The sequence below is a fragment of the Orcinus orca genome, chromosome 12 (assembly GCF_937001465.1).
Source record: "Orcinus orca chromosome 12, mOrcOrc1.1, whole genome shotgun sequence".
In the NCBI taxonomy this organism is placed as follows: domain Eukaryota; kingdom Metazoa; phylum Chordata; class Mammalia; order Artiodactyla; family Delphinidae; genus Orcinus; species Orcinus orca.
The window spans coordinates 30,612,529-30,636,152 of record NC_064570.1 but is presented as its reverse complement, the minus strand read 5'-3'; the positions used below and the strand labels follow the sequence as shown (position 1 = coordinate 30,636,152).

The following is a 23,624-nucleotide window of genomic DNA, read 5'->3' as shown; positions in this document are numbered from 1 at the left end:
ACAGATATTATAGATCTTCTTGTACAGGTCAGAAAAATCAACTCCCTTAAGTATAATTGCAACTGCTTTTGATTGGTTCTTGTATCCCAGGTTGTAAGTAAATAAGCAGGACAAATTCCAGATAGCTTAAAGTGGTCGAAATATTAAAATATTTAATATTTTTAATATTAAATGAAATATTTATTTGTTTTATATTATATATAAAACCACCATTATATTAAATGAAATATTTAATATTAATAAAATATTCTTCTATGGTGGTTTTAATGGTTCTATGTTTAAAGTATATTTGCAAATATACATCTATTATATGGATTCATGAGTTTACCACGGCTTGGGATAGGGCTAGATTTATTTACGTATAGGCGATATGCAAACATAGTAAAAACTGTGAGAATAAAATGTGAATCATTGAACGCTGAAAATGTGAATAAGGAAACTCTGGGGAAAGAGTGGTTACTATAACCTGGGACCCACTGCAATTTTGAAGTAAGAATGAACGCTTGAGCAGAATTCTTTAGTGTTAGTCACTCCTTTTGTCTCTTACACCTAATATTCTGATCTTGAGTAAGCATGATGGATCGTCTCACTCCCTACTGGTGAAGGTGGTGAAGGGTGTACCTGGAATGTGCCCATGCTGACTGGAAGGGTAGTGGAGAATTTCCAGCAAATGGACTCTCTAAATCCACATCTCATTTTCCCTTTTTTCCATCACCTCATGATCCCTATAGCTGTAGTCCTATTGGTGAAATGATGGCAAATGTCTAATAATCCTAGTGTCGCAAAGGGATTGGATACCGCAGGCTTTGGAAATCCATTACATGGCATCACAGATAGGACCAGGCCTGGAGCTGCAGAGCCCTGAGGAAATGGACTATCATTTTATGAAGTAGCCCATTATTCCCAGGGAAGAGTTCCAAGTGGTAGTACAATATTTCCAGGAATGCTGATTTGTGGGCCTATATTGAGCTTATATTGGACAAACATAACCAAACACGAAGTGGCAAGTTCCACACATTCTGGCTGCATGACAGACAGCAGCATCAACTTTGTTCTTAGATAAAAGGACCAAAATTATATCTCAACTCTAGCGTCTTCATCTCAAATTCTCAGATGCAAAGAATAACCCCATACTTCTTCAGAGGTTGGCAGTGTACCACAAGTTTTCTCTGGATTTACTCGGGCTGTACATCCAGTCAGCAAAGTGTGCCTCATCAAATGATCGGCGGTCCTTAAGGGCACATTCTAGTCCCTTGGACCTTTGAGGAAGCTGCATCCTCAGCAGCTGCCACAATGTGCTTGCCTGGAGGTTACAAAAATAGCGGCTTAAGAAAGAAGTAATGATAAATGAAAACGTAGAAAAATAAGAAGACTGGAAAAGTAGGCAAGAAAAAAAAATATCTGTCAGAAATAACTGTGCAATAAATAAGTTTCTCTGCCCTTTTTCATTCTATAACTCTCTTCACTCTCCTACTCTCTATATTTCTTTTAAATTTTTAAAATCAATTTTGTAGTGTCTCTTCTTTTTCTTATGCATATTGAACATGAGATAATAGTGACACAGACTTGAAATATTTATGAGATTGTTGAGGCTTAAAATAAATAAGAAACTGAGCAAGTAGAAAACAATTCATTTCCCCTTATCCTCACCTGTATTTTTTTTTTTCTGTTGTTTCTCAAAAAAGTCGAGGGAGAAAAAGGTTCTTTGTAGTTCTATTTCTCATTTGCTCACTTTTTTTACATGTATAGATACCAGTATGATTTGCACCTTTACCAAGTTTTTAAATACGCCATCTAGTTAACAGCAGTTATTATTAAGAAATAAAATTTCATTCCAGTTTGTGAAGAGACCCATGAATTTTTCACAAGTGGGAGAACTGGACTAGATTTCAAAAACTATTGACTTGATTTGAAAATTAAGCAAATGTAGGTTATTTAAAGGGTAAATTGAGTCAATTGTGAAGGGATTTTTGGTGCAATTTAACTAATTTAAAAATTTTTTACTCATATTTATTAATGTCTATATAAGACTTTTCATGTATAATTTAGACTCCAAATTTGTAATTGCCACTCTAAATACAAACATATTTATTCTCTGTCGAAATAGGAGGGGAGATTTATGGTGGTTTAACGTATATATACAAGAATAAAACTTCAGACAGCAAACAATATAATTTACATCATATGTTAAATTAGAACTTAAATATTGTTGCAATTAAAAACAATATAACTAGAGAATGTGACTACACATAATAAGTTTAATGTTCCTATTTTATTAGCCAGGCTTAAATCCTCTTACTTTTAAAAAGTGTTTAACAAATCATCTTAGGAGGTGAAATTGTTGAATTAGTTTGCATATCTTATAGGTGTCATGAAGAAATAATTTACCTCTTTTGCAGTGCCGAAAACCTGATCAGCATTTCACACCCTATTTGACTCCTGATTTGCCAAAACGCCTACACTATGCCAAAAATGTGAGAATTGACAAAGCTCATCTTCTGATGGATCGACAGTGGCAGGCTGTGAGGTCTGTGTGCCTATTAACTTATCTCATAATACTTTTTTTTTTTGCGGTATGCGGGCCTCTCACTGCTGTGGCCTCTCCCATTGCGGAGCACAGGCTCCGGACGCGCAGGCTCAGTGGCCATGGCTCACGGGCCCAGCCGCTCCGCGGCATGTGGGATCCTCCCAGACCGGGGCACGAACCCGCATCCCCTGCATCGGCAGGCGGACTCTCAACCACTGTGCCACCAGGGAAGCCCTCTCGTAATACTTTTAACAGCCATCTTTCATTATAAATTTCCTTGACCTTACCCTGCTATTATCATCACATGAATTTTCCTGAGTATGACAATTTCTTGACCTTTTATATGCTATCTAGCACTTCTGTATTTGAAATGACTGTTACGAGGTTGCCCGTCTTAGCCTACTAATCTTTACAATGTAGATGAGAATGAGGAAGAAGGCTGACTGTCGAGAGATTATCAGAACCAGCACATTCTTAACCACTGAGACCACTGTGGTCTCCTTTAGGTGGCAGACAGGATATAAAGATGGCATCAGTTGTCTCAGAGGCTGGTAATGAGTAATGGATTAGATAGCTCTTTAAGATCTTTGTCATCTTTGTGGTTTTTCTGAAAGAGCATGCTTATGGCTGTAAGGCCAAGCTAACCAATTAGTTGTAACATTTCTTTTTTTCTAGCTATAATTGTGATTCATATTGATCATTGAGCATTTGCAAAATATAAGGCCATTTTGAGAAAATATAAAGCATTCTGAATCATTCTATCCCCAAATAACCAATTAATTAATTGACTCAACAAAATGTTATTGATGCTTGCTATGTGTGTACCAAACCCTGTTCTAGGCATTTGGGATACAGGAATTATTCCTGCCCTCCTTGTCAAATGGAGAAGCCTGATAATAAGCCAGTAAACAAATAAATACACACTATCTGGTAGTTTAACTCACATTCCCTAGTTTTGTATTTTATTCCAGTATTTTTTCCATATGCATAAGTGGATATAAATAGAAGATATGTTTAGTAAAGGAAGAGGAGACAAAGGAAGAGAGGAAGTTGGGCTCTAACATAATAAATGTGTGCAGGATGAGGAAATGGAGATTTGCTAGGGTCTATTCACTGAGATAACAGGAAAGCCAAGCAGGGCACCGCTAGGCCAGGGAGTGTGCAGTTTAACACGTGGCCACTAGATGACACTAGCCTTTCTTCTTGGAATTGGAGTTTCATAGCCCTTTGGCTTAGTAGGCTGTCCTGTGGGTCAGGACAGCATTCTCTAAAAGAAGATTAAATTATGTGAGATAAATTAAGCTTTACTAACGTTAAATATATAAGATTTTTAGTAGTGTGTGTATGTAATATATAGATGTGAGTGAGTTCTCCAAATATTTACTGTTGAGGGTATGAGATCAAAGGAGTTAGGAGACCAAAGGTGCAACATGAGAAGGTGCCCATCAGTTCAACAACATGGACTATGGGTTATAGAAGGAGAGCCCAGCCACCAGGATACCTCTGGGTTTCACACATTAATACTCAGTCTCAAATTGTGAGCTTTGTACATGTACTAGCTAGCAGTCAGATGTACATAGAGCAGCAGCCCCAGAGTTCAAGTCCCGGCTCCGCACCTAGTTTGTTGTGAGAACTTGCACAGATAAACATCTCAGGTCTTCATTTGTCTCATCTGTAACACAAGACGAACCTGGTTTTACTATTCTCTTGCTATTCATATACAACGTAAACTAACTTACATCAGAAGAAATGCTGACTACAGCCCCAATCAGAGCAACAGGAAGTCTCATCTGATTAAGTCCTGGGTGTATCCTATCTCCAACCCTTAACACATGAGTCTCAGGCTACCTATTTTCTAAGTTAAAATATGTCATCTTTAGTTATAATGTTCAATATTTGATAACTAGATTACCTTTTCAAATTATAGCAAATTTAGTGTAATCTATTTTCCTCCTTTTCCTCCTTATTTTGCCCTCTATAAAATGTGTTAGATTTTACTAATTTGGGGAAACCCAATTATTTGAAACTAGTTGAAGTAATGTTAAAGTTCCCTTTTAGATAACATGAATAATAGCTTTTTATGTTATGACTGGAAACTGACAAATCATCGATTTGTCCAGGCACATTTCTAAGAAATGGAGATAGGCACAGTCCCCACCCGAAGGATCTTCACCCAGGGAGGGAGGATGACAACAGTTATAATCAGGTGTAACAACTGTTGCACTGGGATCAAGTACAAGGCACAAGGAAACAAAGAGTGATTTCACACCCCAGGTGCGGATGCCAGAGAATGTCAGAGAACGCTTCCTCATAGGTGTGATTCCTGCTCTGGGTTTTGAAGGCTCAGGATGGGTTAGGCTAAATGCTGTCACATAAGTGGGTCTCCCTGTGCAGTTGTCTAGTCTGTGCATTGTACAGAGGCACTCAACCAAGGAGACGAGTGGGAGCGGGAATCTAACCCTTGTTCAGCTCACCAAGCCTGGACAGGCTGTGTCTGCAGAGGAGAAGGACCCCTTTTCCTTACTGGAAGGCACCCCTCTGCTTGCCACACCTTGAGCACTGCCAGGCTGTGTCTTCTCAGATTTGCTTCTTTCTCTGAATTCTCTGCTCAGAGCAGTGGAGCACCTTTTTTTTTTTAAATTATTTTTTTATATTTATTTTTGGTTGCATTGGGTCTTCGTTGCTGCGTGTGGACTTTCTCTAGTTGTGGCGAGTGGGGGCTGCTCTTCACTGCGGTGCGCAGGCTTCTCATTGCAGTGGCTTCTCTTGTTGCAGAGCACGGGCTGTAGGCACACGGGCTTCAGTAGTTGTTACAGCACACAGGCTCAGCAGTTGTGGCTCGCGGGCTCTAGAGCACAGGCTTAGTAGTTGTGGCACACAGGCTCAGTATCTGTGGCTTGCGGACTCTAGAGTGCAGGCTCAGTAGTTGTGGCACACAGGTTTAGTTGCTCCGTGGCATGTGGGATCTTCCCGGACCAGAGTTCGAACCCGTGACTCCTGCATTGGCAGGCGGATTCTTAACCACTGCGCTACCAGGGAAGTCCCTTTTTTTTTTTTTTAAGTCAGTAGCAGCTCTGGGGCAAGGAAAGGTAGAAACAGAGGGTCAGGTTTCCAGGCAGAGGGACTAGATTCCATGAATTGCAAGTGGTTCCGTTTTGCTAGAGCACCTAGTGAATGAAGCTGCCTTCATTCAGGTCCTCCTGCATGAAGGACCTTATCTGTCAGGACTAAAGAGTGTGACTTTGTGAAAAGAGTAGGAGACCACTGGGAGATACAAGGTGGCTGGAGGTGAATATATTGGATTTGCATTTCTGAGAGCTCACTCCAGCTGCCATATGGAGGAGGATGGTCAAGCAAGTGGCAGGGAGGCCAGTTAGAAAGATGTGTTGTGACCCAGTCTTCAGCGTGATGACAGCCCCAAGGGAGGCTGTGGAGCTGTAGTGGATGGCAAAACTAGTCAGCACACTTTTGGGAAAGTATGGTGAACTTATGACCCAGATTTTCCAGAATAGTACCAGTTCATTATATTCTGTCTTCCATTTGTACTCATTAAAATATATGTTTCCATTTCCAGCAGGGACATATAGGGTTAAATACAATTAGGGGTGTGTGTATGTGTATGAGTTATGTGGGAAGATTTTGGAGTTCAGAGTCAGGATAACCAATTCAGGTCAGATCTAGCTTAGAATGGTGGCAGTAGAGGAAAGCGAGGGAAATGTGACAGGTACGACAGAGAAAGATAGGACTTGGCACCTAACTGGGTATCAGGAGAGAAGACTTGCTCATTGCCCGTGTGTGTCATGTCCCAGCTGTGGCAGAGGAACGGGGCCTTAATTTTGACTTTATTAATTAGACATGGAGAAGATAAAAGAGATTTGTTCCAAAAGATTTTAGATAGTACTTGGAAGTTGAGCTAAATTATGAAAGATAAAATCAACTCATCTTTTCCAATTGCCAGCTTCCATTTTTCCATATGTAATTTCCAGAGGCAAATTAATGGTTGGAAAGCTTGAATGTGAGCAATTAGAAAAGCAGACTTCTAAAGTTTTCACTTGGAAAGCAATAAAAAAGAGAGGTTTTTCTAACAATATTTTTATCTTTTGCTTCCAAATATGGTTTTGTAATACTAAAGTTTTCTAATGAAGATGGGTTAGGGATTGGAAATATAAAAACAAACCAACAAAAACTAGATTTATCTGAAAACAGAAAGATAAAGGATCAATTTTAGAGAATTTTACCTATGGCTTAGTTCAAAAGACCTTTCCTTTCTCTCATTAATGAATACTCTAGCTTCCCACACAGAATTTAAAACTTAATTATACTCAGTCAAATAGCTCCAGTAATCTTGGGGAACCAAATATATATGGAATAAGTATAAAATATTTTTTAGAACAAGTTTTACCTCATACCATCAATTTTATTGGCATTAACTAAGATGACATGAACTGGCACCTCAGAGTAACTGAACTTAAACCCCCTATTAAAAGGACTACTCTTGCTTTCCCCATTCTGGGTGGTACTTAGTTTCTCCTTTCTTCCCTCTATTGGGTAGAGTTGAGTGTGGCCTTGTGAGTTTTGTGATTTATTTTTTATTTTGTGATTTATTTTTATTTTTTTATTTAACCTGAGTGAGAATCAGTTATGAATTTTTTAAAAGTTGATTTTTTAAGACACTAAAGTCCTGCTCTCAATTAAGGTTACAATGTAAAAAACAAAAACTGTGCCTGTGTGTGTGTGTGTGTGTGTGTGTGTGTGTGTGTATTTGCCCAGGGGTTGGGAGCTGGGCATTGGGGAAACAAATGAGAGATATTTTTTAAGGCCAACATTTGGAAATATTAGTCATTTTCCCTTTAGGGGCCTAATTTGAACCTGTATAACATTATTGCTTTAAAAAAATCTAGGTTCCTTTATCACTATTTTGTTTTCAAGTATAAAAACTAACTACATATAAAATTGCTAATACTGCTCAATTCAAAGACTAAAATGTGAAAATGTAGGCAAAATACAAATGAATTAAATTTGAAAAGTCTTTCAAGTAATAGAACAACAACCTATGGAAGAAAATCCCAAAAGTTAAAACTAAACTCTGACTTTACAGAATATACTGGCTTTTCCTTCCCAAGTATTATAATTAACTTGCCCTGAGTATTCTCTATTCATATTTTCATATTATTTCCCTAGATATCTCTGACCTAAAATAGGAATTGATATTTTTTCCCAGTTCCAAAGATTTATTTTTAAAGCACTGAAACGCTTAACATAATATATTAATCAAACTACTCTTAATCACACAGACATGGATGTGTAAATGTACAGGTAAGCCCGAAGACAAAGTTTTTAAAAATCAGTGCCTTTGTATATCCTTCTCTTAATATTTAAAAGCCAAATACTTTGAATTCTATTTATAGATACTGGAATTCTCCTTCCTTCTCTCCTACCACTCTTTGTTCCTCTGTGGCTCTGAATTTGAGCATGAAAATAAATATATTTATGCTGTTGTTGACAGAAAATTTTACTTATATAAAAGGAGAGGCTACATCAAAATCCACTAACGCTCAGTTTGCAATAAGGTCTCATATTAATAGATTCATCAGAGTGTAATAATATTATTTCTTTATAGGACTAAACCATTTTCATCCTGTGGAGGAGGCAACCATGGTTATAACAATGAGTTTAAGAGCATGGAGGTAACTTACTGCTTTTTTTTTAAACAAATATTTATTGAGCACCTACTTTGTGACAGACAATGTTCAGGACTCTTGAATACCTTTGTGAACAACACAGATAAAGACCCCTGCCCTCATGAAGTTTTCATTCTAACAGATGGATATAGCCAATTGACATAACAGAGCAATGTATGGCTGGTATGTTAGGAGATAAGTGCTACGGGAAATAAAGAAAAAGTAAAGCAGGGTAGGTGGAAATTGGGGGTGTTTTGGGGTGACATGGGGGCAGGGTGCAACTTTAACTAAGATGGAGATGGTAAGATTCATTGAGATGACGGCTGAGCAGAGACTTGAAGAAGGTGCAAGAATTAACCTTTCAAGTATTCAGGGGACAGGTGTCCAAGGCAGAAGAAACAGCCAGTGTCAAGGGCCTAAGATGGGAACGTGTCTGATATGTTGGAGGTGAGAGAACTTTTGTTAGGCTGTTAGGATATTAGACCATGGCTGCCGCTGATTGGAGAGGAAAGAGGGAGAGTTAGTTTGATATGTTAAATTCAAGGTATTTATTAGGCATGCAAGTGGAGATGTTACATATAGGCAATTAGAGAGTCTACCTAAAGGGATAGAAAAATTGAGTTTTGGGTATATAAATTATTTCGAAGATATGTGACTAGATAACATTCTCAGGGATTGAGTGTAGGTGGAGAAGAAGAGCAAGTACTGAGCCTTAAGCACTTTTCCTTGAAGAGATTGGGAGACAAAGAGTTACTAGCAAAGAGACCTGGGAGTAGAGCCAGTGAGGGAAGAAGAAAACCAGGAAAGTGTGTTGTCCTTGGAGCCCAGGGAGGAAACTATTTGAAAGAGCCCATGAGTAAAGTGTAGCCAATATTCCCCCCTCAGTAAAGCTTCATGATTTTGCAACCTGATTGTCTTATCTAGTTCCATTTGTCACACACACACACACACACACACACACACACACGCCCCTTTCCAAAGAAAGAAAAATGTGTTAGGCTCTATATGAATATACTGCCTCTTAACATTGTCATGATGAATTATATCTCTTTGTAAATACTTGAGAAGTTTCTGCCTTCTCTATTAATTAGGGTACTATTTGATAATTGAGTTAATTACTGCAAGAAAAACCTATGCCTCCAATTCTTTGCTGATTATCTTGGGAAAATATATATGTGTATATTTATATTCCTGTAGCCTGAAGAGAATTGCCTATCCGTGTTTGATACTGTTCTTCTAGATATTTAGAATCTAAAACAAATTAGATCTGTTATAAATAATATAAGGTTACCTTTAATTATTTAAACCTAAATAAAAATATTTAGGTCTCTTCATCCTAAAAGTAAATAGGAGATGTCTTTGAGAAATCAGTGAGCAAGTATAAGTTGTGCAAAAATATTTAATACTTAGAAATGTCAACATTTTTTGTCATGTAGTAGTAACATATGTGAACAATGATAAGAAAGGAGTATAAAAAGAATATATGATGTTGTATGATGAATGTCTAATTTCTGTTGTCCAGATGTTGTAGAATTGTGCAGGCATCGGTTGTCCAGTGTTGCTTGTATTCTCCTAGTCTGTTGACATAGGAGGTGCTATGGAAGCAGGTGGATTTAGAAGTAAACACAGTATGGATTATATTTGATTGGACTTGGTACAACATCTCAGGTGGAAACGTTGCAAAAATCATTTTCAAAGCTGGAAAGCAGCCAATATTTTACGATAACTATAAATGGAGCATTTAAAAATTGTGAATCACTATATTGCACACCTGTAACCTATAATATTGTACAGCAAATGTACTTCAATAATAAAAAAAACATACTGTTAAAAAAAAATCTGGAAAGGAATTCTTAAAGAGGCTTAAGATACAAATAGAAGAGCTGTTAGAAAAAGAAAATTGTGTCTCTTCCAACATCTGTTTTTGAGATTACATGGCATCTAGTAACAGGTGGACTATTACTGCCTAGGCTATCTTTCTGGCACATGGACCCAGTTTTAAACAGCAGACTGAAGTTGAGCCATTTGACAATATTGAAATCTATAACCTAATGTGCGGTAAGTATACCTATATAACTTCAACAATCATATATGAATTGAGTTTTAAAAATATGAATTTTGAAGCTGGTGATAAGTTGAATCCCAGAAGTAGATGCTCTGTCCTAAGGAGACGGAAAGTAGAAAAGATGAGGTAGAACTATTTACTATTCAGAATTATTTAGCGGTCAATGTGAGTTCTTTTCATTTTGTTTTGTTTTAGTAATGATAAACATTAGACCCTGGGAGACCAACTTTTCTGTTAGTTACTACATGAAAATTTAATTTAATAGAACTTAGATAAATAAAATTACACTTCCAACTTTTCAGAGCAGGGAAAACACAGCAAAAAAATAGAAGTATTTTCTTGTAATTACAGAGAGAAAGCTTCTGGAATAAAAGGATTGTAAAAAAGTCCTATTTGGATCGACACATTACACTCAATGTTAAAAAACAGTAAAGAATTAGAGTTTTGGGGAATCTAACCTACCCTCCTGCCTATGTGCTTACCTCAGACCACACATCATTTAGCTAGGCAAGGCAATGAATTGAGTTGTAATTTCACCTTTAGCTACAGGAATTTGGGAACATAAGTACACTCACAGTTGTCACTCTTCATCTTGCCACTGGCCTGTGGTAATTGAATGTAACTTAGAGACCAAAGAGTATCCATTTAAAAATAATGTGTTGTAGCATTAACTTAAATTCTTTGTTCCCAAGCCTGAGTTTATGGTCAGGGCTACTGGCCCTTTCCAGGAAAGGTTTAAAAAGAACTAGTTAAGATTGCAGTTCTAGGAGAGATCTCTTTGGTAGTCCTCAGCAGGGACTTACAAGGTTATGTTTGTGCAATATTTGTATGTTCTGTTTTTATAGGAAAAACTATAAAAAGTTCTCTAAATTTTAAGCAAAATTCACTAGTTTAATATTTTAAATGTATCTGTACTTAGAGTATTTTCCTATAATTAAATAAATATACTACAAGTAAGATTGTAAATTATTTAAGTTCTTTAAACTTGTTTTTACTAAAAGTGTCGCTTTTTTATGCTAGAAAACCATGATATACTTAAGGCACAAAGTGATCATTTAAGCAGAGATGCTTTTCTCCGGAGGAACAGAAACAGTTCATAAACATTCCTGTGGCTCATTTATAGCAACTGTTCCTATTTTCTAGAAAGACTAGGTATGGAAATTGGGAGGGGAGGGGGAAGCTGCTAAACTGAATGGTGTATGTAGCAGAATTTATTAAAGGAAGTGAACACTAAGTGTTTGTTTTCTCCCATCTTCTGCATAGATGTTGTTGCCTTCTAATTTAAAACTACTTTGAATTTAATTTTCAAACAGATCTTCTACACATTCAACCAGCACCAAACAATGGTACCCATGGTAGTTTAAACTATCTTCTGAAGGTGCCTTTTTATGAACCATCTCATGCAGAAGAAGTGTCAAAGTTTTCTGTTTGTGGCTTTACTGTTCCATCACCCACAGATACTCTAGGATGTTCATGCCCGGAGCTACAAAGTGTAAGTAATAACTTCATGTATCCATAAGAATGTAAAGGGGCAAACTCATCTATAACCAGAGTAGCTAACAACCAGGTTTGTGTTCTAGCTCAGATATTTACTAAGAGAATATGTGGTTTCTCTGAACCTTACCTGGAAACGAGAGGTACATTGTAAGATTAAGTATGTGAATATGTTTTGTAAGCTGGAAAGCACTACTTGGCAATTGTTAATCCACGGTGAGCTAACTGTCCATAATCGTTCAAAACAGTGGAATCCTGGGGCTCTCTTTGATTTCCCTCATAAACCATCTTTCTTACAGCTTAAGAATCAGATGGTCATACTCGGTTATTTCAGAGCAGAAATAGCCCGCGGGGGCAGGGACTGAGATCTGGCATCTGACACACCCACTAGGGTAGGTGCTGCGGAGTCTGCTCAGCAGGAAGCCTAGCATTTAAAGTGGGAGGTATTCTTCTGGGTAGTAGTGAAGAACCCTTTGATGAGAGGACGCTTGGAGGCTGCCCGACAGACAGTCAGCATTGGGAAGGTCTTTTTAGTGGATCAGATGCCCAGCTGAGTTCAGCAGCAGGATTTCAGATCCCAGGAGACTCTCAACCAGGTGAGATTCCAGTGCTAAGAGGGGTCTCCCAAAGGCAAGCAATCAGAACAGGAGCTCAGAATGCAAGGACCAAGCCCCGCTGTGAGAATTAAAGCACATGGGTGGGGCTGGGATATCGGAATGGAATTGGAGCCCACTATCGGGACTCCATCAAGCTAAAGCTAATGTCGAGGTGCATTTGATGCCAAGTCCCGAGGGTGGCTGTAAAGCTAAATAAACACCAGCTGCCTCAGGTAAGAATTGTTTCTTAGAGCCAGGGGTCAGGGAAGGCTTTCCATTCTCTGATCCTCAAAAGAACATCATATCACAGAAATAAATGCATAAGTAAATTACCATCCAAAAAAGATTTAAAGGGGCAAAAGTCCAAACTTCCCAGTAAAAATCAAATCCATCCTGAAAATCAGAGTAAATGTGTGGGTTTCCTACTGCTCCAGATAACCTCAATGGAACCACTATTTAAAGTAATAATAATAAATATTATAAAATGGGTGTTTTCTTCCCCACTTTAGAGATAAAGAGGGCTCCGAAAAGTTAGGTAAATTGTCCAGTGTCACAGAAGCTCGGTCTATGTGACTGCAAACCCCAAGTTCTTCTTTGTAAGGAAGGTCCCTTCCTGCTCAGTGTGGTCCCAGGATCAGCATCTGCATCACTTGCAAGCTCATTGGAGATGCAGAATCTCAGGCCCCCCTGAGCTTGGGCTCACACTGAATCAGAATGTACATTTTAGCAAGACTCTCAAGGGAGTTTCGTGTGTGTGTGTGTGTGTGTGTGTGTGTGTGTATAAAAGCTTGAGAAACCCTGGGATGTTGTCATCCCAGCTTAGTAATTGATTCCAGCTACGGTCAGAATGATCTGCCCCATTATCAATTACATCTTTGCAGACTCCCACACAAAAAGTGTATTCCTGGGAGTAGCAATGTCTCTATATTTCTGAGGTAGTGGCAGAACTGGAATTTAAACTCAAGTTAGTCTGGCTTTTTTGTTCTGTAGTAAAACATTCATGTGACTACTGCAGAAATAATCTTGATCACCTTTTAAAACATGTGTTGTTACTATGATTCACTTTCTCCCCATCTCCCACGTTATCTTGCAGACTGCTGACCTTGACCGCGTGAATCAAATGCTAAATCTCACCCAAGCTGAAAGTAGGTCAATAGAAAGCACGTTAAGTCTTCGATGTTTAGACCTAACAGAATGCCATATTGCCTTTTGGAGGTTCTCCAAAATAAGCTTACAGGTTCTTTTGAACATAAAGATTTTCTTGCCAATATATAAGAGGGAAAAATGCCCCAGGTCTAATAACAACAGTAGCAGCATGGAATAGTTATGATGGTCTCAAGCACTCAACAATTCCTTGAAATGGTGGTGCGTTGACTACAGTTCCCTATTCACTTTTTTAGATGTGAAGAGACAAACTGCCTGGGTTTAAGTCCTATGTCTACTTCTTCCCCTCTGTGTAACCTGGGCCAAATTACTTAACCTCTCTGTGCCTCAGTCTCTTCCATAATAATGGTACTCACCTCACGTAGTTGAAAAGATTGAAAGAGTTAATCCTTGACATGTACACACTGCTATATTTAAAATAGATAACCAACGAGAACCTACTGTATAGCACAGGGAATGCTACTCAATATTCTGTAATAACCTAAATGGGAAAAGAATTTGAAAAAGAATAAATGCATGAATATATGTATAACTGAATCGCTTTGCTGCACACCTGAAACTAACACAACATTGTTAATCAACTATGCTCTGACATAAAATAAAAATTAAAAAAAAGAGCTAACCCATGGAAAGAATGTAGAACAGTGTCTGCCCTGGAGCAATATGATTATTACCTGTTATCCCTTTTATTTTTTACTTTAAAAATTTTTTAACTGAAGTATAATTGACGTATAACATTTTATTAGTTTCAAGTGTACAATATAATGATTCAATATTTGTATATATTGCAAAATGACCACCACAATAAGTCTAGTTAACATCTGTCCCCATACATAGTTATAAAAACTTTTTTTTTCTTGTGATGAGGATTTTTAAGATTTACTCTCTTAGTGACTTTCAAATGTGCAATACTGTGTTATTAACTACAATCAACCTGTTATCTTTCAAGTATTCTTGTATTGAGCTCTCTAGGCCTGTTTCGTCATTGTAAAATGGAAATACCTACTTTTAGAGTTGTTATGAAGACTAAATGAGTTAACATACGTGTGTACTTAGAATGGTGCCTGGCACACAGTAACAGTTCAGTAAATACGTTGGCTGTTTTGACAATCTTCTTATAATCTACTGAGTGTTATTCCATGGCATGAATACCCTGCACATTTTTTAACCATCAGTAATTGGTGGAATTTAGACTAATGGCAGATAATTAAAAATGAATAAATACAGTAGGCATACTTTTAATAAAATTCCAATTTCTTTCCTAGGACAATTACGAAAGTAAGTCATCTTTGTTATAAAGTATGTGCTTTTGATTTTAAAGTTTTATCTCTTCGGATATGTCTTGTGAACTGTTAGCTGTTTAGCTAAGTAATTTATCTAAGCCTTAGTTTTATAATTATAGAATGGAATAATAACACCTACCTCATAGGGTTGTTGTAAGACTTAAAAGAGGTTACATATGTAAAATAGTTATCAGAGTACCTGGAAAATAATAATCCATCAGAGATGGGTAGTTACTATACATAGAAACATTTGCTAATTTTCACCAACATTTTTATTTTATATTATTTTTATTTTAGTAAAAACAACAGAGAAACTAAATTTGCCATTTGGAAGGCCCAGGGTTATACAGAAGAACAAGGAACTCTGTCTTCTTTATCACAGGGAATATGTCAGTGGATTTGACAAAACTAGCAGGATGCCCCTTTGGAGTTCATATACAATCCCTAAACCGGTAAGTTCCTGTGTCCATTGATTCACATAGGCTGGAAAGAAATTGTAGTTCTTTACTATACTAAAAGTTGAATTTTGATTTGCAGTAGAGATCCCAAAGGGAGCTCAATGGACCTGTGGCTTGTATTCATAAGACAACGTCCCAGGTTTTACTTACAGGTACTTGTAGGTGCTACATGGGTGCAAAAGAGGAATACATTGTGTTTTGCCTGGAGAAAGCAGAGTGTTTACAGGCCAATTGGTTAATTAGTATGGCAGGTAGAAAAGAAGATTTCAAAGAGAAGCAACAGGAAGTACAGAGGCACACATTTCATTGGTATTTCCCAAGTATATGGTGGGTGCACCTAAAAGGTGATGGTAACTAAGTTATAAAGGGTTTTGTTATTTATTTGATTACTTTAAAATATTATACTATCTGCTGTGTACCATGGTAGGTACAGTAAACACAATGTGAATAAGAGGTAATCCTTCCCTAAAGGATCTAGTACTCTAAGAAGCCAGACTAGACTTACATGTATAGGTGTCCTATGTTACAGGTCTCTGCAGATTGAGGTTGAGAATCCAATTGTTTAAATCCTCTTACCTCTTTCACTATCTGGCAAACTCCTTTTCAATTAATGTCACCGGGACAATTGGCTACCGTAAGAAAAAGAAATATTAGATCCCTACTTCACACCACATACAAAATTAAACTGATGGTGAATTTATAGACCTAAATGTGAACAGCAAATCCATATTTTCCTTTGTGTATATTTTTATGACCTCAGGATAGAGAAGGATTTCTTAGCACACAGAACAACAACAAAAACAAAAATTACATAGAGGAAACTGATTAATTTACTACATTAACATTAATGTGTGACCAAAAAAATGAACTTATGGCTGGGACAATATATTTGCACTGCACGTAAGAAACAAGTGATGAGTATACAGAATACTAATTAGGATCCGGAATGGCTAGTAAATTTCTACCAATAAACAAGAGAATGGCAAGCATCTTAGTTAATAAATGGGCAAAGGATATGAACCAAAGGATATGAAACTTATTAGCAATCAGGGAAATGTAAATTAAAGCAAAAATCAAAATCTGCCAAAAATCAGCCCAAACACTCCTTCATGGCAGGAATGGTTTTATTTAACATATTCCCCGGCACAGTACCGCTGCCCAGTAAATGGTTATTGAGTGAATGCATCAGATAAATTAATCCCAACCATTATTTTTAAAGAACTAAAGATGAAGCAGTACTTCCAACCAGAAGGGTAAATAAATAATCAGGAAGCTGTTTTTGTAGAGAAAAATCTTAGTATTTTATATACAAAGATTCTGATGACAAACCCCTACCTATTACTGTTCTTGTTAAGGGTACAGATCTTCCATCTCTTTTTATGGAAAGGAAATGATTGGTTGTATCCAGTTTATTTACTCTTCTTGTTCCAATTCAAGATTTCTGGAATAAGCATATTTTGCCACTACTAATTATGGCTTTATGTGTTCTGAAAGTCAACTCTCCCGCTGACAATGGTTTAATTGTGGTCAGTGGTAGGAGAGCACTAATGTTGTTTTCCAACGTGAGCAAATATTTTACAAAGTTACCTGAGTTCATATGTATGGTTAATGGCAACATCACTTTCTTAATATGCACAGTGTTCAGTTGTCTGTGATTTTCTTCAACATGCTATGAAGCGTACTATGAAACAATAATATGAAGTTATTTATTCCTTAAAATAATTTCTATTTTGTTTTTGATTTTGAGAGGGGCAGTATATTCAAGGCCAGTTTTATTATTCAATTCTCTATTTTGAAAAGTCCAGGTACCAGGGATTATGTGGAGTTAAGGGGAATGTTTATGTGTTTAATACTTTCCCCTGCTGTCTTGCATTCCTGAATTTATATGAGCTTTAACGGAAACCAAAGGCAGAGAGATTTCAAGTGGTCTCAGACTAAGAGTTTAGTACAATTCTTTTTTTGTTATTGTTTTAAAACTAGCTTCTTTGTTACCCAAAGTTCCTGTCCTTTCAGGATCCCACAGAACTACTTGTGTATTTCTCCTTCCATGTGAGAGGATGGAATTCTAACAATTTTCTGCTTTCTAATTCAGAAATTGCTCTGTTAGTATGTCGTGGTTCAAGAAAATTACATACAAGGATGTTTTGAGATTCACATAGAAATGTTATAAATCATCTCTGTGTCTGAAAAATCAGACTTTACATAAGCACTTTTTGGAGCATGGATCCAATTGGCTTGTGTCTTTAAGTTTTATGGAACTTTTGTTTTTCTGTGGTTTTGGTGGGTTTTCTAACTGTTGTTGTTGTTATTATCTCAGAAGAGTTTGGGGGAAGTAGCTGTGATTTGAAATCACGGTCCTACAGCAATTGCTTCAAAACCATTAAGGTTGATCAGACTGTATAAGGGTTTAGCTTCTGGCCCTCCTCAGTAGGAAGATGAGAATTGTTTTTTATGTTGTTAGGTGGAAAATTAAAAATAATAGCAAGAATTACAATTATTTAGCATATCTAATTCAGAAATTGAATATGAAGTTGAAGGGCTTTTTCAGAGAAGAAAATCTAGTACACTTTGAAAAATCTCCCATAACTAAATTTTTACAAAGTCTTTTTTGTTTCTAAAGCTTGTTAGCACTGATATTGTAAATTATGACCCAAATGTGTTTTGTGAGTCTTTAAAAACTAGGGACATTATTGTGTATTGCAAAAGGTTTGTTTTTGTTTTTTGCACTATAAGAAATATTTTTCCCTATAGAAAAAAAATCACAACCAGAAAAATAATTTAAACGTGTATAATTATCCTTACCATAAGGCAAGATCACAATTATCCAATCTTCAAATAAATATGTTTTAGCTTTGACATTCAGTCTACAGATAAGGAGAGTCTATATAACTTCAATAAAAATAGTTTTATCTCTTGTTTAAGTTCTATTTTGTCTCCATACCAGACTAGAAATGAAAGTATCTCACTTTCCTGTCTGTGCTTATCATCTACTTCCCTTGAAGAATTTTGAGAGCTAGGGTTCAGATTTCATCTGAGTGTCTGAATTCTATTTATTGTTTTCCTGACTTTCTATCCCCTGGCTTAAAAAACTCTAAGGAACTCTGAACAGATGGAAAGATGAAACTATTTGTGAGTGTGTGTGTGTGTGTGTGTGTGTGTGTGTGTGTGTGTGTGTGTGTGTGTGTGTGTCTGTAGGGGAGTGGTGGGGTAGTAAGGTGGTAGTTCACTATGCCTTTTCTCAAGAGCCCAAGATTCAGAAATGATGTGACTATACCTCCCCTCCATCCTTCTAGAGAGCTGCCTACTGCATGATCTCACCTTTATAAAGTAGGCCATATCCTGTCTTTCCCAGTCTTGATGTATTTATATTTGGGGGTTCAAGTTTGATATATAAGAAACACATCTAAGATTTTCAGTTAGCAGAAAACGTGTAACTTTTTTTTAGTACTTTCTGACTAAATACATCCTGGTCCTTTTCTCCCAACCCAAAGTCTATGCCACTTTGAGAAAATAGTAAACATTTTGCCCAACTGAATTGTTAGAGCACAACTTCCATAGCTGCAGGCAAATTAAAATTACAATAAACTTCCCTCCTTAAGATTTTTATGATTTTAACTATTGAATATAGGCATTTCACTTTCCTAATATTGTGGAAAATGCATCAATGGCTGCATTCATATATTATATATTTCTTGAAGTAAAATGGTAAGGTGTGTGGTAGGAAACATCAACTCACAATATTCTGGGTGTCTATAGGGCTGACTGGGTCGGCTGTCAATCTCCCTAGTTCTCCCACTTTGCATCGTCTCTATGTGTCCCTTTACACTAAGTGAAGAAACCTTGTCATTCAGAATTGTTCACTGTATGTTTTTGAAGGAATATAAACAAATGTTTTTAGCTTTCTAGTATCTGCACCAGAAGGAGAATGAAATAAATGGTGGGAGTGGATACACTGCATCTAATACTAATATCTTCATATTTCTTGGTCTACTCCTTGTTTTGGTGACTATATCACTGAGGAGCTTCCTAAGAAAGGAAGAAGAGAAGATACATATTTGAGACTTTGTGCATCTCAAAGTGTTTTTATTATTCTATCTATATGCTTAATTGAGGGCTTAGCTTTAGAATTTTAGAAACAGTTTTTCTTCAAAATTAATAGGACATTAGACTTCTAATGTGTTTATATTTGCCTTTCTTCTTTCCATCTCTTGTCTTTAATTCACTTTTTGAGAAATATCTGTAATTTCATTTTCTAGAGCTTATTGAAAATTTTATTTCTGCTGTCATATTTTTAAATCCCAAGAGCTCTTTCTGTTATCTCTTTCCTTTTTAAATGCTTTCTGCTCTTTCTCTATGGATGACATACATACTCTCATCTCTGTGAGAAGTGAGTTTTCTTCTGCTGTCTGTATTGTCTCTTTTTCTTCTTGGTTCCTCTCCCCAACCCCAATGCATATCTGGTGGTCCTTGGCTGTCAGCTCATAGTTTAAGGGTGAGGCACTAAGCTACAGGGCTGAGCTTGCCAGCTGATAAGCTTCATTACAGGTTAATCAGGAGGAGAGCCAGACATTTTGTTGGGGACTCCCAATTGTATCTAGTTTTCTTTTCAGGCTGGTTTGTTTTTCAAAGAAAGGACACTTCTCATGTGAACCAACATACACGGGGGTGATGAGACTGGAGGGAATCTTACCATTCAGTACATAGATTTTAAAATTTAATTCCATTGCTTTCACCTGCTTTCCAGGGTGCCTTGTGTCCTTTAGTCTGGTTGTCTCTTTGGATCCACCTCCCCAGTGAATAAAGCTTCTGTCTGGCCTCTTTTACAGACTTTCAACCTATCCTCTTCTTTCCAACTTTACATACATCCCCTGTCTTTAGGAGACTCCAAGTTCTACGCTTCTGGTGTTCTACAGAAGGAATCAGTTTCTTTGAGTTTTTCCCAACCAGAGGCTCTTTGTTATCAGTGTTTACTGGTTTACCAAGTCAAGGTGACAGTAGTAAACACATATGCTTATCTGACTTCCAGTTTCTGAAAATTTCTTATCATCTCTTATGTGTCTTCATCATTACTGTTCTTTTAATGGGATTTCAGAGGGGAGCAGAGATAAATGTTTGTGTACAATCAAGTTGAGAAATTTACTCCACTGCTGTATAGTGTTTTCCAACTGGAGTGTTGCAGCATGTTAGGCATACATCCTCTGCTTGTGTTTCCCCTCATCTTCATCTCCTTCCTGTCCTATATCTCATCATGGAGCTCTCCTGCCTATGAATATAGCACACAGTGTATGCTGCCTTTTCCTTTGTGAATTGATCTTGTACATTTTATTTATTTATTTTTCCCCAGCTTTATTGAGATATAATTGACATATAACATTGTATAAGTTTACAATGTGTACAATGTGATGATTTGATATGTGCACATATTATAAAATAATTACCACATATGTTTTAGACACCATAGCTACTTATTGCTTTTAGCACAATATAGTGACTAGAGGAAGAACATTCTAATTTAATTTAATCTTCTTTTTTATAAATTATAAAATAATTTTTAAAGAAATATATATGTTGTGGGCAGTAGAGGGCATGTAAATCAGAATTTCTGAAAAAATTAAATGAATAGCAAAATGTTTACATACTCATAATTGTATGCTCATCAAAATATGATTATGTAATACTGTATTACCTTAAGTACTTAGGCAGTGCGTTTATAGATGCCTGCTAGTAAATAAATTATTGTATTAGTCTTTAAAGTTGCAAAGAAAATTATAAAAATATATTCCTATATTTCAAGATGAATAAAGCATAGCTACAAATTTATTAAAGTCCCCAAATAAGTAAATTTATACAACTACAGCTTCTTTGAGTTAATCTTAGGTTAATTAGAAGTTCTTGCTCAACTGAAGAATATTATCCTTAAGTCATATCTGTATTTTAAAAATAGTTTATATTTTATTTTCAATTTTTATTTGCAAACACAGTATATATCACCACCTAAAGTTAGAGCCTGAAATAGATTTGGGTTTTTAGCAGTAGCTCCCATTATCCCTGTGCACTCAATTCAGGTTTTAACCTGCAAATATTCCTTTCCAAGGTGTATTTGATTTGCCCTTCCCATGTCCCTAACCAGAAGGGAACCACAGAAGAAAACATTGCTGAAGACATCCATTTCCATTGCTTGCGTAGACCTGATTCACTAACAAAATAAGAAAAGGTTAAATGAAAAACATTCTAGGGAAGTTACAACCCAAGTAAGGCGATGGGTGAGCCACAATGTGGGCGTCATTTTTTTTTTTCTTTTCTCTCTTTCAGCAGGGAGACACATCGGCTCTTCCTCCCACTGTCCCAGACTGTCTGCGGGCTGATGTCAGGATTGCTCCTTCTGAGAGCCAAAATTGTTCCTTCTCTTTAGCAGACAAGAATATCGCCCACGGCTTCCTCTATCCTCCTGGTTTGTATAACTCTTTTTTAGAGCAGCAGCTTAGAAAGCCCTCATCAGCTGGATGTGGGCATGTGCCCTAAACATATTCTCCCCACCAAAACTACCTGCTTGGGCTAAACTAGCGGCCCAGGAGGCTTCCAGTGATTGTGGACTGGCCTGGAGCAGCGCAACAGCTATAATAAAGACTAATAAATTTTGCACTGGGAACCACACATCAGCTCTAATCTGGCCCAGATGTTCAGAGAGTTCGGCAGGTTTAAGTTTAATTTTAAAACTGAAGATTCTTTGGAGAGGGACACAAGCGTCTAAAAAACATTTTTTTTTTTTTTTTTCTGGTGACTGGCCAAGCTAAGGCTTGCATTGAGAATGCCGCTGTGCCTGTGAAGACAAATCAGGCTGGAATTGGGGCCTCTCGCTCAGGCTGTATATCCAACAGCTTTATGTGGATTAAGCAGCTGAATAAACTTGAAATATTTTTTCAGGAAGCTTCTCTCTTGGGAACGTGCAAAAGCCATTGTGATTTTTTTAAAACCCAAATCTCTTCTCTGTTCAGCAGGGATTGTCATTTCCTTGATTTACTCATGAGATTTTCAACAATTTCAGCTTCTGAGAATGGGTTTTCTCCAGATATTTGGCTCCATTTTTCCGGAAGCCATGACCAAAGAGGTCAATTTAGAGATTTATAATTTAGAGGTTCTGAGATTTATAGTGGGAAAAAAAGGCCTAGTGAAAGCAAGTAGCACATCAATGTAAAATTCCTAACAGAGAATTAGGATAATAAACTGGTATATCTTGTTACAATATCTAGAGACAATTAGAGCGCCACCAAATTTATGTAAACCCTAGGATAAACCTTAAATAGTTGCACCATTTTATTAATAAAAAATTTTAAATTGGCATTATAAAATTGTATCTGTTAAGCCCTAAGATATTGGTTGATTTATAAATGTTTGTCTTGACAAGGAAATGAAATGAAAAACTAATCAGCTTGTCTCAAAATATATTAAGGATTGAATGAAACCACCTTCTAACTCTCCATTACAAATTGTTAGCATTTCCATTATAAGCAGATTCTTATGTTTCCTGAAAAGAAGGTAATGTTATGTTCATTGACTTTACAACTTTCAAAGTTTAGTTTAACAAGTAGAAAAGGCTTGTAGAGGATCTGAGGACCGTGAGTAGCATGTGAAATCTTGAAGAAAAAGACAAAAAAATCTTGCCTCTCCTGGCCTTTTGGTTCCCATACATTGGCCTTTCATTTGAGTATTAGTTAAGGTAGCCAAGGGTAGTTTAAATATAAAAAACATTATAATAAACATTCATAGGCTTGCAGTAGTTTAAATCCTCACAATATTTCAGTGAGAGAGATGCCATGAGACAAATGAAGTACAGAGGGACATAGCGCGTTGCCCAAGTGGGTCAGCTGGCGGGCAGTGGAGCTGGGATTCCAACCCGGGCAGTCTGGTTCCAGAGCGCACAGGCTCAGCACACACTCCTCTAGTCCATGTGTCTTCAAAGCCAACCATTTGTGGTGCTGTCAGCAGTCTTCACTGAGTTAAAACCCACTTTCTTAAGAAAATTTTACTTTAGAAGAGTTATTTATCATAGCATTATTATTTTATGTATATTCGATGCTTTCCTATCGGTATTATATTTGTTTTCTAGAGACTGCTGTAACAAGTTACCCACAAACTTGGTGGCTTAAAACAACAGAGGCTTATTCTTTCAAAGTTCTAGAGGCCAGAAGTCTGAAATCAGGGTGTTGACAGGGCCACGCTCCCTTTGCAAGAGAGAATCTAGGGTAGAATCCTTCTTTACCTCTTCCAGCATCTGGGGGCTCCAGGTGTTGCTTGGCTTGTAGTTGCATCGCTCCAATCTCTGCCTCCATCTTCGCATAGCTTTCTCCCCTGAGTC

General features: G+C 37.0%; 1 protein-coding gene across 1 annotated transcript in view; it reads left to right on the top strand.

Moving 5' to 3' along the window:
• The window catches only part of ENPP3 (ectonucleotide pyrophosphatase/phosphodiesterase 3), a 64,121-nt gene that overhangs the window by 30,767 nt on the left and 9,730 nt on the right, over positions 1 to 23,624 (top strand). The window contains exons 15-21 of the mRNA XM_004263823.3: positions 2,400 to 2,527; positions 8,148 to 8,214; positions 10,179 to 10,266; positions 11,587 to 11,765; positions 13,457 to 13,508; positions 15,108 to 15,262; positions 21,584 to 21,719. Coding sequence (XP_004263871.1) covers positions 2,400 to 2,527; positions 8,148 to 8,214; positions 10,179 to 10,266; positions 11,587 to 11,765; positions 13,457 to 13,508; positions 15,108 to 15,262; positions 21,584 to 21,719 — 805 coding nt within the window. The remainder of the gene's footprint in view (positions 1 to 2,399; positions 2,528 to 8,147; positions 8,215 to 10,178; positions 10,267 to 11,586; positions 11,766 to 13,456; positions 13,509 to 15,107; positions 15,263 to 21,583; positions 21,720 to 23,624) is intronic.